This window comes from Heliconius melpomene, chromosome 21 (genome assembly GCF_056956725.1).
Source record: "Heliconius melpomene rosina isolate 202511_hmr_F chromosome 21, ASM5695672v1, whole genome shotgun sequence".
Lineage (NCBI taxonomy): Eukaryota > Metazoa > Arthropoda > Insecta > Lepidoptera > Nymphalidae > Heliconius > Heliconius melpomene.
The window spans coordinates 3529508-3544802 of NC_140409.1; the positions used below are offsets into that span (position 1 = coordinate 3529508).

A 15295-nucleotide genomic window follows, 5' to 3' on the forward strand; every position below is an offset into this window, starting at 1 on the left:
ACCTTTTCAATAGGACCCTTATTTCACAATATTGAAGTAAAGTAAGGGCCTCTAGGGCGCACGCTCGTCCCGATTACAAGGACTCGGTCCGCTGTCATTATCGGAAACAGATCCGCTAAGTATTTAAATGCTATATTGGATATATCTATATATATTTATTACGTACGTACTCATTAGTATAAACATAATGAAATTTTAAAATTATAATTAGAAAATCTTATATATTATATTTTAAAATTATAATTATTATTATATTTTCAAATTATAATTAGATAAGGTTATTGTGTGGAAAATAACTTAAGTAATATACACAAAGGAAATTAGGAATAAATTAATAAATAGTTAGTATTTTTTAAAAATTATACTCGTACGACATAGCTTATGTTGCAAGTAAAAACCGTCCAAGTGCGTTGTAAGTTGGAATCACTGGGTTCCGTAACAATTTCAGGTGCTGTGCGTGAACAGGAAGATAAAAAACACAACAAAAAACTACAAAATAAAAATTTATAATGTTTTTTCCTATGACTATATACTATCACTTCTCGGATTGTTTTTTATTTGTATTACAAAATTTCACTTCGTACCACATTTCATAACTGAAGGTCCATGGGAAGTACCGTTAAGTATAGTTTTTAATTATATAGAGAATTTTATACAAAATTTAGCAAAAAAGTATAATACTAAATATACTAGGTTAATTCGTTAAAAGAGAGAGTTACATAAATTTATTTTTCACAATTTTTTCTCCTTGATCTTCAAATTGACTCTTCAATATAAACAATTTTTCTGTATCAGAAAGCCCTGCAAATACAGCACCACCTAACCATGTAACAGTGTAAGGTTCAGGTGAAGAAAGAATCGACACCGACTGATTTACTAAATTTGTTATTTCGCATTCCAATCTTTCGTTAAGACCAGGTATCAAAGACAATCCTCCACAAGGTACAATAGCATCATACAATTCTAACCTTAATTCATCATCACATTTCAAAGCCGCCGTCACTACAGCGTCTTGTAAAGAAATATATTCAGTATCTACGTTTTTAATTAGGTCCGGTTGAAAAAGCATTTCCCCAGCCATGAAAACTTCATTAGTTACATCTAGTTCATCTCCACTGGCTAGTTTATATTTAACTTCGTATTTATTTTTCTGCATAGCACAATCTTGTGTAATGTAGCAATCTTTTTTAATATTTTCAATATCCTCTGGTACGTTGACTGCTTGAAACAGGTCCCTGTCTTGTAAACTTTTTTTTATATATTCTGATATTTGTAATCCCCCTAACCCCGTATCGATTTCTGCATAGCTGACCATACCTCCTTCAAAGACAGGCATAATTTTTGTAGTAGAATATCCAAAGTCTACGCACAGGCCCGTAGTAACGCCCGATCCGTACATAGCCAGGACGTTTTGAGATTGTATGCAAAGCGCCGGGGCGTTCAGTGTTTCAAAAAATATTTCGCAACACTCCATTCTAAAACAAATTGTATCTAGTTTACTTTCCGTCATGAAGAACTTGAAAAGTATTTTTTAGGAAAGGAAATCAAAATAAAATTAATAATTAAATGAATACACAATACAATAATAATATAAAAGCTAAAAAACTTAATAGCCAAGTTACTTTTCCTTAAACGTAGCAGCGGGTCCACACGCCAAAATAACAGATCGATCTTCTGGAGCAACTTTTAATTCTTTGTAGAAAACATGATGCCAAATTCTTTCCATATTGTCCCAGTCAGAAATTTTACTATTTACAACCGGCTGTGAGAGTTCTAAATCTTCAGCATTCATTGTATCATCACCAATACAAACGTCATAATATTCACGACCGTATGTTCCGTGTAGATAATTTGGTCTTCCTACTAATGTTCTGAATATAGAAACGGGATGGTTATCGCATGAGAATCCAGCTTTGATACTGTAACTACCGTTATCAATTACTACCACTGGTTTTTCGAATGCCATTATGATGTATTTTATTGACAATATTAGCTTTTAATGTGATATATTTGACAAGTTGCAATATAAATTATTGCACAGATAAACAACTTTATTAACTTTTTTTATAAACCTTATATTTCAGATATACAGTACCTTAAATTAATTCCTTTACCGCAAATATCATAAAGCTATTTCGACACTATAAAGGGAATCAAAATTAATAGAGTACTTCCGGTTGACCTAGTATTATGAAATTTGGCAGCTAGCATCTACAGGTAGTACTAGTTAAAGAAAAATCTGAAAACTATACATTTGTAGTTAAATTTTAAAAAGTAATAACTTTAAAAGGGAGGCAAAATTTGGTATTGAAGCCAGGTGAGGTATCAGATGAAAGGGCTCTGGCTAAGCTTTGGAGAAATTATTATATTTCTGTTGTATTGTGTTAGTCTCTCAACACGCAATATCTCGGAAATTTGGCAGAAAATGGGAAACAATGTGCTTGAACACTAGGTTCTGCAGAGAAAACGTGTGAAGTTATAAAGAAATACACTGAATTGACATTTCTTTTATATGTTCCCTTTTAAGAATTTACCATATTATACAAGCAGAGAAAAATCTATTTGCATAATGTTATACCTTGGACTATACCTAGTCCAATAGCGTCAGCGACGTATAAGTGGTCTAAAAATGAAATATACATGCATATCATAATTTATCTAAGCAAGAATCATTATCAGGATATATATCTACCTAATTACCTATAATTAAATAAAAAATGGAAATAATCTTTCTTTCCAACTTTTTTATTTTTTATCCAGTTCTCCAAGGATTGCATTTAAATTTATCATAAGAAATTATTGCAAATATAATTATTTTTCTTACATAAACTTAATTTATTTAAGTTAAGTTACAAAAATAACATTTCATACAATTGTAACATCAAAAAAATTTATAATGTACTCTTTCGGCTCCATTATCTCCGTATTCGTTATTGGTCATCCAGAAGCCTTGAGACGACTTGAGTGACGCCAAGATCGATCCACCCAACCAGGCAGCATACCGCCTCGAAGGCATGGCGTCGACCCGTGCTACCATCTGCTCCTGTCCAATTACTCGTTTCGATAGTTCAATGCCCAAACGCTCTGGTAAACCCTTAAATAAACTTGTCCCTCCCGCTATTACGATATTTTCGTAGAACAAATGTTTGTATTCATTATCACATTTATTTATACTAGAACAAATATCATCTACAATATTTGCACCATTGTCTTTTAAAGGTCGAAATAGTGTTTCGGGACACAAAAATCTTTCCTCCCCAATCAGGACGTGCTGGCCATCAGGAAGAGGGTAACTTACGCTTTCTTTCTTTGAGTCTTTCAACTCTTTTTCAAAATCTGTTGCTACATAGCATAATTTAATCTATAATTAAAACGTAATTGGTTGAAATATGATTAATTGAGACTAGAAGTGGCGCAAGGGCACAGCCGTGACTGTAAACGTGTCCGATTCTTATTCAAAGAAATAAAATATTTAATATTTCCATTTTCTTCGCTCTGGCGTCGATGCAAAAGTCAGCATTGAGTTACGCCACTCAACACTTGCTTCTAGAATTCGGCGGAAAATGTAAGTAACGCAGGGTCTTAGCACTAAGGAACCTAGTGTAGTTCTGCCTGCCCTGTTGTGTGCGGGAAACGCCGTACTATATATAATACAACTATGATTATATTGGCAAAATATGTAAATCGTTTAATATATTTTATTTAATTTATTTACCTTAATCTTATCTAATATGTCGAGTTCCATGGGAGTGGTGAACGAATAACCGATTTGCGCCAGAAGATTTTGAAGGCGATGTGCTAAACAATTTCCCGTTATTTCAGAACAGACCGTAGCGTGTTTTAGAGGGAACCCCTCGAACACCGGAGAAGCATAGGCACAAGAGTGGCCATTCTCCCACGCAACCCCCGTAGTTCTGCCGCTCGCGTGCAACACCAATGCGGACGACACAGCTAAATACAAGTCATGTATGTCAAAAGATTCAAATAATATTTCTGCAATTTTTTCCCTGTAAAGACAAGTTCAATAACATTAGTCTTATTCACGTATTTCAAAAGGTATGTAAATAAACAAAAATATGATATTTTATTTCTAAGCTTTTGTAATCTCATTATAATAGCTTATTACGATATACGACAGTTATTAAATCCTTCCTTGAAATATGATCAGCAATAAAAATGAAGACAAATCCTGTTTAATTTTTATTTTATTTTTTACAGCCTCATGCTGTATTCCATAGCAGGACATTAGTGTTAAGACACTCCGGATGAAAATATTAAATATTTCATTTCCTCGAGTGGGAATCGAACCCGCAACCTTTCGCGTTTACAATCACACGCGTTTACTCCTGCGCTAAGTCTAGCCTCAAATATATATTTAATATACATAAAATACTTTGATTGTGTTATAAACATGTACAATAGATTATACTTATCCCGCCGCTCTGTCAGTGGATGCAGAGAAACCATAACTTGTGACTCTTCTGGGGCTACATGGAGTTCTCTATAAAATATATGGTGCCAAAGCTTCTCGATATCTCCCCAGTTGTCAACGAGACCTTCCTTGACCGGCCAAGACAGTGTCGATGTTCCTCTGCTTTCAATAGCTTTGTGTCCAAAACATAAATCTGGTACTCCATCTATTAGACCATCGTGTCGAAAACTAGGAACAATTGATAATTAAAAACTTCTGGCACAAAGAGCTCTAAAAATTTTGTAATCACTACAGAAAAGCTAATCTTAAAAATAACATTTGAATAATATTTTCTTAAAGAATTTGTCGCATTCACGTGAACAAAAAAAAACTAAATCTTAATCGGTTTTTCGTTTAAGAGCTAAAGGAGCAAAGAAAGCCATACTGATACACACATACACAGACACACACGCATATGAAAAGTTATAACCCCCTATGTTTTCGTCGGGGGTTAAGAAATATGATTTTTACATTGACTTAAACACCGGGTATAAATTTGAATGTAGTACCGTCAATGTACTCTACCAATTAACCTACGTGCCTACGGTAACGTCAATTTTTTATATAAATTTATGCTTTACTTTCAATATCGATGCAGTAAAGCAAATATATAGTGGACTTCGCTAACGTTTGTTTTGGTTGACACACGTGTCAGTGAGGATTGTATTTAATTTAGTGTTGTTTATTGTTTTAAGTGGAAAAGTTTAAGTTTTTAGAGGTTCCATATTAACAAGGTGTTTGGTTTTAGTAAGTGTTTGTGTTGTTATTTGCTAGATTGGTGTTATTATATATATTTAAAATTGTAGGTGAGGATTTAAAATGGATCCAGACCCCCCGCCTTATCCCCCTGATCCTGGTGGTATAGAATCTCAGGTAAGCAGAAAAAGGCAAAGCGTAGATTCTCATCCTGATGTTGATATGGTTAAAAAAACCATAATCGATCCATCCACTGCAACTCCTTCAATCCAAAATATTTACACTCACCCCTCCCTTTCCGAAAATGCTAAGTCATACTTTGAATCCGATAAAGGCCCTTTCATTGTGTATGTGGCGAGGGAAATTCCTGACCCGGCAGCTGGTACATCTATTAGAGCTATCAGGTTTGGCCAGTTTCTACACAAGAATAAAATTAACGACATCATTGATGGTGGTATTAAAAACATTGGTCGCAATAAGATTAGCGTTGAGTTCTCAAATGCTACTGCAGCGAATTTATTTTTGACTAACCCATTATTGAGTCTATGTAAATATGTTGCTGTTATTCCAACCTTTAACATCACTAGAATGGGTATAGTAAGAGATGTTCCCGTTGACTTCTCATTAGATGAACTTGTCGAGTCCTTGGTATTTCCCTCTGGGTGTGGTCAGGTATTGAAAGCCAGGAGATTAAATAGGAAGAATGTAAGTGAGGGGGTAACTACATGGATTCCGACACAGTCGGTTGTAGTTACGTTCCGTGGACAGATGTTGCCTGATAGGGTCTTTTCCTATCACTCTTCCCTCCCTGTAGAACCCTACAAGTTTCCTACCATTCAATGTTTAAATTGTTGTCGGTTTGGCCATGTTAAAGCACAGTGTAGGTCTAAGCCTAGATGTTACAGGTGTTCCCAGTCGCATACTGGTGATACATGTGACATAACCAAGGAGGAGTCTAACTGTATGTATTGTGGTAGCAAACATTTTGCCAATGACAAAGATTGCCCCGAGTTTTTAAGACAACAGTCAATCAAACTTTTAATGTCACAGGAGTGCATATCCTACATGGAGGCGTCATCACGTTTCCCTTCTTCCCAACGCTCTTATGCTGATATGGCAAAAGAAGTGTTCTCCCATCCTATCCCCTCATACCAACCAATTCCCAAGAATAAATCCCTGTTACCACATTCCAGTGTTCCAGTCGGTCCTAACAAATCTTACCGTAAGACTGTGTTCCAATTTCCCCGTCCCCGCGCTCCTTTAGCAAAGGGATATGATAGGCCAGCTCACCAGGCAATAACTGGTAATTGTTCCTCTTCCCTCCCTAATGGTTGTGCTCTTAATCAGAGTGTTGATAATTCAGCAATGACAACAAAAGGACCTGTTAGTCGTTCTAACAGAGACCCTTGTGAGCATAATCTCTTCCTCTGATGAATTTCCTTTACCGTCCCACGTTGCCCAGAACCTTACTAAAATCTATAATAAAATCATTAATAATGGATCCATTGAAATTCCTCCAGTGGAATAGTAACAGTATTCGGCCTAAAAAGCATGAATTACTGAATATTATTTCACTGTATCAGCCTGTCATTGTTGCCCTCTCGGAGACATGGTTGTTGCCTGATTCCCATTTTAGGGTGTCAGGTTTCTCTTGTTTGCGGGAGGACAGGAGTGACGGGTATGGAGGTAGTGCTATTCTTATCCGGCACTCCTCTTCCTATTCCCGTATTCCTCTTCCACCTCACAATCAGCAGATTAATGCTGTTGCTGTGAGGGTTTTTAATATCTCCTTTCTTTCCGCTTATATCCCTCATCCTTCCTCTTCCCTTTTCCTTGAGCTGAAGTCTATTATCTCTGCGCTTCCTAGCCCTGTGCTGGTCCTGGGTGATTTTAACACTCACCACACTATGTGGGGGTGTTATTACTGTGATAGATTTTCTCCTTCGTTGGTAGACATAATTGACGATGTGGATCTCTGCATTCTCAATGATGGCTCACCGACTCGTAGGGCTAATCCTACTCAGAATCCTAGGACTGCTATTGACCTCTCCTTATCCTCTCCTTCCCTGGCTTCCCAACTATCATGGTCTGTACTTCCTTCCACCCATGGTAGTGATCACTTCCCAATTCTGTTATCCCTCAATAATTCACACTCTCCTACTGTTAATCCCTATTCGACCCTTAAATATAATTTAAAAAAAGCTAACTGGTCTGAGTATGCTGACTCTGTGGATTATATGTTGGGCAATCTTCCTGAGTATGATAATTATGAGAATATCGTTCTTTGCTATGATAGGTTTATTTCTGTCATTTTATCTGCGGCTGACTCACATATTCCTAAAAAGCGCTCCATTCAGAATTGGATGCAGTCCAATCCCTGGTGGGATCAGGAATGCTCTGATTCTGTCGATCGGCGAAAGTCTGCCGAGGTGACATACGCGGCCTGTATGTCAATGGAGAATTTTATTGAGTACCTACGCAGTGATGCGAAGTTTAGAAAATGCATTTGTAAAAAGAAAAAGCTTGGCTGGGTCAATTTCTGTGAATCCCTAAGTCCTCGCTCCTCTTCCTCTCTAGTGTGGATAAACGTTAAGAGATTTCGCAGATCGCTTAACAATGTCAACTCTCCAAACTCCAATAATCCTTCCAGTTGGCTTAATGATTTTGCTGACAAATTGGCCCCTCCTTCTGTGCCATCCTATGACCTTTTTGTATCCTCGCCGGTTGAATCTTCAGAGGAAATGGATTGTCCTTTCTCCTTTGAAGAGCTCAATAACCTCTTAACGGATTTAAAGGACACTAGTCCAGGAGAGGATGGTGTCTCTTATTCTTTTGTTACTAGATTAAGTGAACAAGCTAAGCGCCATTTTTTAAATCTGGTAAATATTATATTTCAATCAGGCAACATTCCCAACTCATGGAAATCCCAAATTATTATTCCTTTGCTTAAACCAGGAAAGTGTTCTTCCGATCCTAATTCCTATAGACCCATTGCTCTATCATCTACTTTATCAAAAATTGTTGAAAGGCTTTTGAAAAACCGTTTGGAATGGTTAGTGGAAAGCAGGAATATACTAGCTCCCTCTCAATTTGGTTTCAGAAAGGGGTTAGGTACCATAGATAGTCTCAGTGTTTTAACTACAGACATTCGACGGGCTTATGCCAAAGGAGAGTATCTAGTTGGTGTTTTTCTGGATGTTTCATCTGCATATGATGGTGTTCTTCTTCCGGTACTCAGGCAGAAGCTTCGACAGCTGAGTATTCCGCCGAGGATGTCTCATTACATATGCAATTTGCTGACCGGTAGAACGGTATCTGTTAAGCACCCGCTTCTTACTGTACCTTCCAGACTCGTCTGGAAAGGTCTTCCTCAAGGTTCAGCTCTGAGTCCTCTGTTGTATAATTTATACACACATGACCTCGAACTGTCTGTCAATAGTTTTTGCAACATACTTCAGTACGCTGATGATATCGTTCTCTACTACAGCTCAAAATCTGTGGAGGACATAACTTTTCGTTTGAATACTGCTTTGCACTATCTTAACCAATGGCTTTCCGATCATGGCCTGGCATTATCAGTGCCTAAATGTCAAGCGATGATATTTACAAAAAAGAGACTAATTCCAAATTTTAACATTTTATATGATAATATTCCCATTCATTTTTCGGATAATGTAAAGTTTTTAGGTTTAATACTCGACAAACGATTGAACGGAATTGCACATGCTGAGTATCTCAGCAAAAAATGTGAAAAAGGCATAAATGCTTTAAGAGCTGTGTCTGGTGTGTGGTGGGGTGCACACCCTTATACTCTTAAATTATTATACCATGCAATAATTCGTAGTCATATTGACTATGGTTTATTTGTTTTAGACCCCTTTAATAAAGCAGCGTCAGAAAAGCTCAATCGAATTCAATATAAATATCTTCGAATCATTCTAGGTGCAATGAGGTCTACTCCCACTAACGCACTCCAAGTAGAGTGTGTTGATCCTCCTCTTCCTATCCGTCGTCAATATCTCTCCGATCGATTTGTGGGCAAAATGTTACAGCTTTCTTCCCATCCTTTAAGGTCTAAGCTATCCGAGTTAGCCGACCTTATCCCTCGTGACAAACCCCTACCATATGTACTTAATAGTTTCCTTAAATTTACCAATCTTCCTCATCCTCTGTCCTGTTCTCCATCTAACCCATTGTTTTGTACACCATACAAGGCTTTGGTTTATGCTCCTCGTATCATCACAGATCTTGGCTTGATCAAAGAAGATCCTGGCACCAACACAAAGTTTCAAGATATAATTCAACTCAATTGGTGTAATCATCTTCTCATCTACACTGATGCGTCAAAGCTCTCTAAAGAAGGCTGTGTTGGTGCAGCATGCTGGATCCCAAAATTCAAAATTATTTTGCAATTTAAATGTCCTCCCGAATCCTCTGTGTTTACAGGTGAGGCTGTTGCTTTATTAGAAGCAATCCTGTTTGCACATTCCCATGACTTTAGACAGACGGTTATTTTTACTGACTCGCTAAGCTGCTTAATGGCGTTAAGGGGTAACCCATTTCATAGTAAATTAAGATCTTCAATTGTTTTAAGGATTCGTGAAGAATTGTACTCATGTTATCTAAAGGGTTTGGATATTACTTTAGTTTGGATTCCAGGGCATTCTGGAATTAGTGGGAATGAATCGGCAGACTCCTGCGCTAAGTTAGCTACACAGTGTGGCACTTTAGATCATTTCTCTAATTCGGCCCAAGATTTATTGTCCCTTGCATCCACTCATCTCGACGAATCCTGGAGTAAATTCTGGGAAAGATCAAAGTCTCTAAAAGGTAAGTACTACGCTTCTATCCAACCTTCTATCCCAAAGCGACCTTGGTTTTTTTCTCAAAAATTTACTGAACGGAGAATTATATCGACAATTTGTCGCTTGCGTTTTGGGCATGCATGTACGCCTGTTCATCTGGCTAAGATCAGGGTCAGGGATCACTCTCTGTGTGAATGTGGCCTCGACGACGGTTCTCCTTCTCACATCCTTTTCTCTTGTCCTAAATTGACCCGTCCCTTATATGACATCCTTCCTTATAAAGTTCCCCGCCCCCTTAATGTTCAGTGTTTGTTAATGTTTGTGTTTAGTCCATTATGTAAATTTTTATGTAAATATATTAAGAATAACAAAATTAAACTGTAAACTAACATTTTTGTAAAATAATAGTATAGATTTTAGTTTAGATTTAGATTACTAACCCTCTTGTTTATATATTGTATATATATATATTTTTTGTATTGTTATAGGTGAAGGCAGTATTTTAACTGGACCACTCTTAAAAACATGCATTTTTCTGTTGTGTAATATTATTTCTCTTTTTTTACCGTACAACCTCTTTCGTGAGTTCTCCATTCAACGTGACACTGGCGAAGTGATTTTGTGCTCAACTGGCACGCTCGGAACGCCATATTAGAAAGAACAGAACAGCAAATATATAGTAAAATTATAATATTTCAACACCATATTTGTATATGTTAACCTAAATTGTAAGTACTTACCGTCCTACGGTTGTTGGTATAACACATCTAGGGAACCACTCTCCCGCAAATCCAGCTTTAGTAAATAAGGAACCTGTATCTAGAACTAAGCCCACAGTGCCTCCGTTAGACATAATTATTTTTATTTCTTCAACAAATCGTCCAATCTTGTTACAATATAAAAATATTCAGTACGATCGAGTATATAACGTGTATTGTAATGCAGCATGGCTTACTAGATCGTTGATTGCAATTAATGTTTTGAATATGTTCCAATAGATTTCTCATTCAAGAGGAATCTTTACAATAAAACTGTAAAGGGCGTAAAATCTGTACATTGAATATAAAGTAAAAAAAACACTTCAAGGACTTAATACAAGTAACAGGAGATAATTTTTGGAATTCTTGTCCGTCTGTCTGTATCGCTCGCTTCAGTATTTTTTTTGTAAATACATATTTGAGTGTTTTTTTTATCTTAGAGTAATTTGCAATATACCATATTGCAAAATATTATTTTTTACTTTCATGATATGATAAAAAAGAATATAAATAATAATTTGAATTATAAAAGCCTTTACAATTGCGTAAATAGACTCAAACTCTGTGTTCTTAGTAACATTAACCTGATATATATCCTAAGGTATCCAAGATACCCAAAGGCCTAAACCAACGTGCGTTTGGTATGTAAAGTTAATTATTAGAAACATCTACATTTTTCTATTTAAATATGTCTTTCTACATTATACAGTAAATTATATATAACCAAAAAAACTTATTTATTTTATAATTGTTTTACAACCTTAACCAATACATTCCAGATCTAATTCTAGTGTAATTCGGTAAAGCCTCAGTAGGTCCTACAGCTGCTACAGCAGGACACTTATCATAAATGTATTGGAATGCAAACTCCTTAATCATTTTATCTGTTATATTGGACAATTCTTTGTAAAGTTCGCACGAAGTTTTTATTTCTGAACCGTATAACAACTGAGATCCTATATCGCGACAGCAAGAATTAACTCCAGTCATTCGTTTGATCAATTCAAGTTTGGCTAAATTAACTGCCCGTTCCACATCAGATTGTACAATAGTAGTGCACATGTGCATCCATTGGTCTTGTATGTTAGACACCATGTCGTCTAAGCAAGAGCGATCGCCTACAAAATAGATTCCCCACAATCCTACATCTTCATATGCAATATAAAAAGATTCAAATCTCTCGCATAATAAAGAAGTGGAAGCCGCACGTGCTAGCGGCGATCCGTTTGCAATAGATCCTCCTTGAGTCCTGTCCCACGATCCTGTCAGGCAACTTGCAACCAGACACGTAAAATATTCAGGAGAGTTCCGTCCTGGGGCTTCTACGGCGATAGTAGTGTGAGCGTAAGGCATGGAATCGTCTCTGTAAATAATTTGAGATCCTGTAAAACGTTGAGTGCCAGTTTCTATTGGATTACAATTCTTGTGCCTCAAGCAGTGTAGATTCATGTTAACTTCATCCATTAGGGCTGTATGTGTTACATTCCCACATAATGCTACAAATAACTTTTGTGGTTGATACGTTTCTTTAATAAAACGCGATAGTACAGCTTTATCGAAGCTTAAAATGTTTTCTGTTGGACCTATCACACTCTGCTCTAAAGGAGTACCTTGAAATGCCGTTTGGTGCAAGTAATCAAACGCCACTGACTTAGGATTGTCGTCATAGTCACTTGCCTCGGAACAAATATTCTGTTTATTCAAATTCAAATCATTATCGTCGTAATCATCAACTTTAGAAATTATTTTAAAAAGTGTCTGCACACAATCAGAGGTACATTCTACTGGACTTACAGCTGAGAACATTTGATATTCCCTAGTGGTGACCGAGGTGAGTTTCACACATCTATTGTAGACAATTTCCTGTAGATCTTTATTCGATATGGCCAAGTGCTCGATAAAATGAGTAATACCATTGTTGCAAGTATTTTCGTATCGTGATCCGCATTTAATGAAAATTGATGCACAAAAAAGAGGAGAATCCATCACTCTAGTAGCAACTTTTAGACCGTTTGACATGATCTTAATGTTTAATCCTGTTGTTGACATTGGGTTATGGGCGGATGAAAAGTAATGTTTTATTTTGATTTTCTTTCTTAATAAATTGAACATAGTAAATTATTGTGCCTTTGTTAGAACAGACGTTTAAACGTTTCCACAAGTACAGAATCCACTCGAATAAGATGAAATGAAAAAAGGCAATTATTTGAAAGATAGACAATATAAATACTTGTATTAACGTCATCGGTTAATAGACTATAAATACAAAACTATTTAAATCAGTAAGATTTATTTGTGCCTATGTAAGCTGAAGTACGGTAATGGTTTGGCAATTATTTAACGTAATACTAAACTAGAGTATATAATTTTAAAAGTAAGTACTTACCTATCTAAAGACAAAGATACTTTAAATTAAAAATTAAATCAGCTTCACGCTGTATCCCACACACAGCAGAATAGGCAGAGGGAACCTAGTGATAAGACACTCCGTTCCCCACTTTCTGCCGACTTCTGGAGGCATTGCGTGTTGAGTGGCAGAACTCAACGCTGCGCTTTGCCTCGACGCCAGAGCGAAGAAATGGAAATATAAATGTAAATAAATATTTCACTTCCTCGAGTGGGGATCGAACCCACAACCGTCACGTTACAGTCACACCCTTGTGCCGCTGCGCTACGACGGCTTCTTTGATATTTTAGATAATAAAAAAAATATACAACCTCATTGAAGATGAAATATGCGTATTGTATCTTTATCTAGACGTTGACAATATCGTAAGTCCTATCATAGTAGAAATCAATATTCGAGTAAACACAATTTAATTTTTTGCTAAAATGCTACTTCATTGGGAATTATTTCAGAATCCTATCAAACTATACAAGAGATGTGTGAGATATAAAATTACCTCAACAGTATATAAGCACGTTTTAAAAGAAACACCTAAAGTACAAATTTTCGAAACAACCAGTGGATTGACAGTTGCTACACAAGAAAGAAAATGTGGAAATGCCTGTATAGGACTGTTCATCAACGCAGGATCTCGTCACGAGGACAACATATCAAATGGTATAACATATTTATTTCAACATCTTGTCTATAAGGGGACACGGAAACAGACGAAAACTGATCTGGAACGTGAAATGACAAATATAGGAGCGAAATTCAAATGTTGTACAACTCGTGATATGACATCTTTCTATGTAGAATGTCTTGCAGGCGTTTCAACACGCGCATTAGATATATTATTTAACTGTATTTTCAACAATGCATATGCCAATCCTGAAATAGAAATTCAAAAGGATTTAATTTATAAAGAAATGTTAGAGCACGATCAATGTCCATCAAAGGTTTTGCATGATTATCTACATTCAACGGCATTTCAAGGCACATCGCTGAGTCAAACTGTAATGGGTTTGAGTAAAAATCTTAGTAATTTTAATTCTAACACCGTCCGTGATTATATGAACAAGATGTTTGTTCCAACAAAAATGGTATTAGCATCAGTCGGGGGGGTCAAACATGACGTTATGTTAAATTTGATCGAACAAAATATTAGAAAAAGCGATGCGTGTTCACAATCTACTACTTTGGGACCCGCCCGTTATACAGGTTCACAATTAGTGTACAGAGATGACTCGATGAATGTAGGATATATAGCTCTTGCTGTAGAGGGACCTTCGTTTTGTGATGAAGATAAACTTTGTATAGATTTAACGTCCTCAGTTATCGGCGGCTGGGATGGTTCACAACCAGGCGGAATAAACCATGGTACTCACGTTGCATATATTGCATCTTCGGGGAAATTCTGTGAATATTATAAAACATTCAGCTATTACTATGAGGATACAGGATTGTGGGGAGTAGAATTCGTATCACCGAAAGAGGAAGTCGATGATATGGTCTTAACAATTCAAGACGAGTGGATGCGCCTATGTCACATGATGACTGATGGAGAACTACTCAGAGCAAAGAACGAGTTGAAATCAAAGATGATAATGAATTACAATAGTACCGTAGGAACTTGTCTCGAACTTGGCCAAAATATTCTTCGTACCGGCTACCATCCTCACTTTCTGGAAAAATTGATCGCTATAGACCAAATAACAGCCAAACAATTGAAAAATGTCTGTGACAAATACATTTACGATAGATGTCCAGTAGTAGTAGGCATAGGAGCAACTGAAGCATTACTGCCTTACCCAAGAATTAGGAGCTACATGTATTGGCTAAGAATATAATTTGCTTAAAATAAAAACAATACAATATATGTTTACCTATATCCTAATTGTATTAAAAATGAAATATATATAGTAGACATTATTTTTTCTTTTATTTCATTTAGAAAACTTAATCAATTTCTCTAATCTTAATTCTCTACAAAGTTAATCGTTGACAAGTCTATATTCTTAATGCTAGCGCCATCTGCCCTCTATTGTTAGCATTAAAAAGTCTATAAAGTCTGTGAAGTCTAAGTCGAATTTTGTTTTAATTGAAATATGGTGCTCGTGCTAGCTGAGTATCGCAATCAGTATAAGTGGTATCAGAAGCGTAGCAAGAGGGAGTTAAA

The 15295-nt window shown here is 36.3% G+C and overlaps 4 protein-coding genes and 1 pseudogene across 5 annotated transcripts; 2 read left to right on the forward strand and 3 right to left on the reverse strand.

The window, feature by feature from the left end:
• Positions 1–715: 715 nt before the first annotated feature.
• Positions 716–1966, reverse strand: LOC146526872 (uncharacterized). The gene is made up of 2 exons (XM_085206470.1): positions 1623–1966; positions 716–1475 (listed from the first exon to the last, which is right to left on the reverse strand). The coding sequence occupies exons 1-2, from the start codon at positions 1964–1966 to the stop codon at positions 716–718; spliced, it is 1104 nt and encodes a 367-aa protein (XP_085062596.1).
• A 511-nt stretch (positions 1967–2477) lies between these two features.
• On the reverse strand, positions 2478–11026 carry LOC146526873 (actin-5-like). Its single transcript, XM_085206452.1, has 4 exons — positions 10713–11026; positions 4430–4660; positions 3716–4007; positions 2478–3361 (listed from the first exon to the last, which is right to left on the reverse strand). Exons 1-4 carry the CDS (start codon positions 10823–10825, stop codon positions 2882–2884), a joined length of 1116 nt encoding a protein of 371 aa, XP_085062578.1. The 5' UTR covers positions 10826–11026; the 3' UTR covers positions 2478–2881.
• Positions 4702–10635, forward strand: LOC146526874 (uncharacterized). Of its 2 annotated transcripts, none has more exons than XR_014879305.1 (2): positions 4702–5218; positions 10461–10635. XR_014879305.1 is itself a non-coding variant. In XM_085206451.1 (2 exons), the coding sequence occupies exons 1-2, from the start codon at positions 9115–9117 to the stop codon at positions 10625–10627; spliced, it is 1050 nt and encodes a 349-aa protein (XP_085062577.1). In that variant the 5' UTR covers positions 9104–9114; the 3' UTR covers positions 10628–10635. The 2 variants fall into 2 exon arrangements, 1 of the variants encoding a protein (XP_085062577.1); XM_085206451.1 differs by lacking the exon at positions 4702–5218 and adding an exon at positions 9104–9997.
• Positions 11021–12906, reverse strand: LOC146526875 (cytochrome b-c1 complex subunit 1, mitochondrial-like). The gene has a single exon (XM_085206450.1). The coding sequence runs from the start codon at positions 12840–12842 to the stop codon at positions 11484–11486; it is 1359 nt and encodes a 452-aa protein (XP_085062576.1). The 5' UTR covers positions 12843–12906; the 3' UTR covers positions 11021–11483.
• Positions 12907–13501: 595 nt separating this feature from the next.
• Positions 13502–15032, forward strand: LOC146526876 (cytochrome b-c1 complex subunit 1, mitochondrial pseudogene; annotated as a pseudogene).
• The last annotated feature ends 263 nt before the right edge of the window (positions 15033–15295 follow it).

Bases quoted from the DNA above. Each gene is read 5' to 3' on its own strand.
- LOC146526872 (XM_085206470.1), bottom strand. From the start codon at position 1,966: ATGGCATTCGAAAAACCAGTGGTAGTAATTGATAACGGTAGTTACAGT. The intron at 1,476-1,622 runs GTAACTTGGCTA...AATTTGTTTTAG, and splicing joins GCTGCTACGTTTAAGGAAAA to AATGGAGTGTTGCGAAATAT.
- LOC146526874 (XM_085206451.1), top strand. From the start codon at position 9,115: ATGAGGTCTACTCCCACTAACGCACTCCAAGTAGAGTGTGTTGATCCT. The intron at 9,998-10,460 runs GTAAGTACTACG...GTATTGTTATAG, and splicing joins AAGATCAAAGTCTCTAAAAG to GTGAAGGCAGTATTTTAACT.
- LOC146526873 (XM_085206452.1), bottom strand. From the start codon at position 10,825: ATGTCTAACGGAGGCACTGTGGGCTTAGTTCTAGATACAGGTTCCTTA. The intron at 4,661-10,712 runs GTAAGTACTTAC...AATTGTTCCTAG, and splicing joins ATACCAACAACCGTAGGACG to TTTTCGACACGATGGTCTAA. The intron at 3,362-3,715 runs GTAAATAAATTA...TTTTAATTATAG, and splicing joins ACATATTAGATAAGATTAAG to ATTAAATTATGCTATGTAGC.
- LOC146526875 (XM_085206450.1), bottom strand. From the start codon at position 12,842: ATGTTCAATTTATTAAGAAAGAAAATCAAAATAAAACATTACTTTTCA.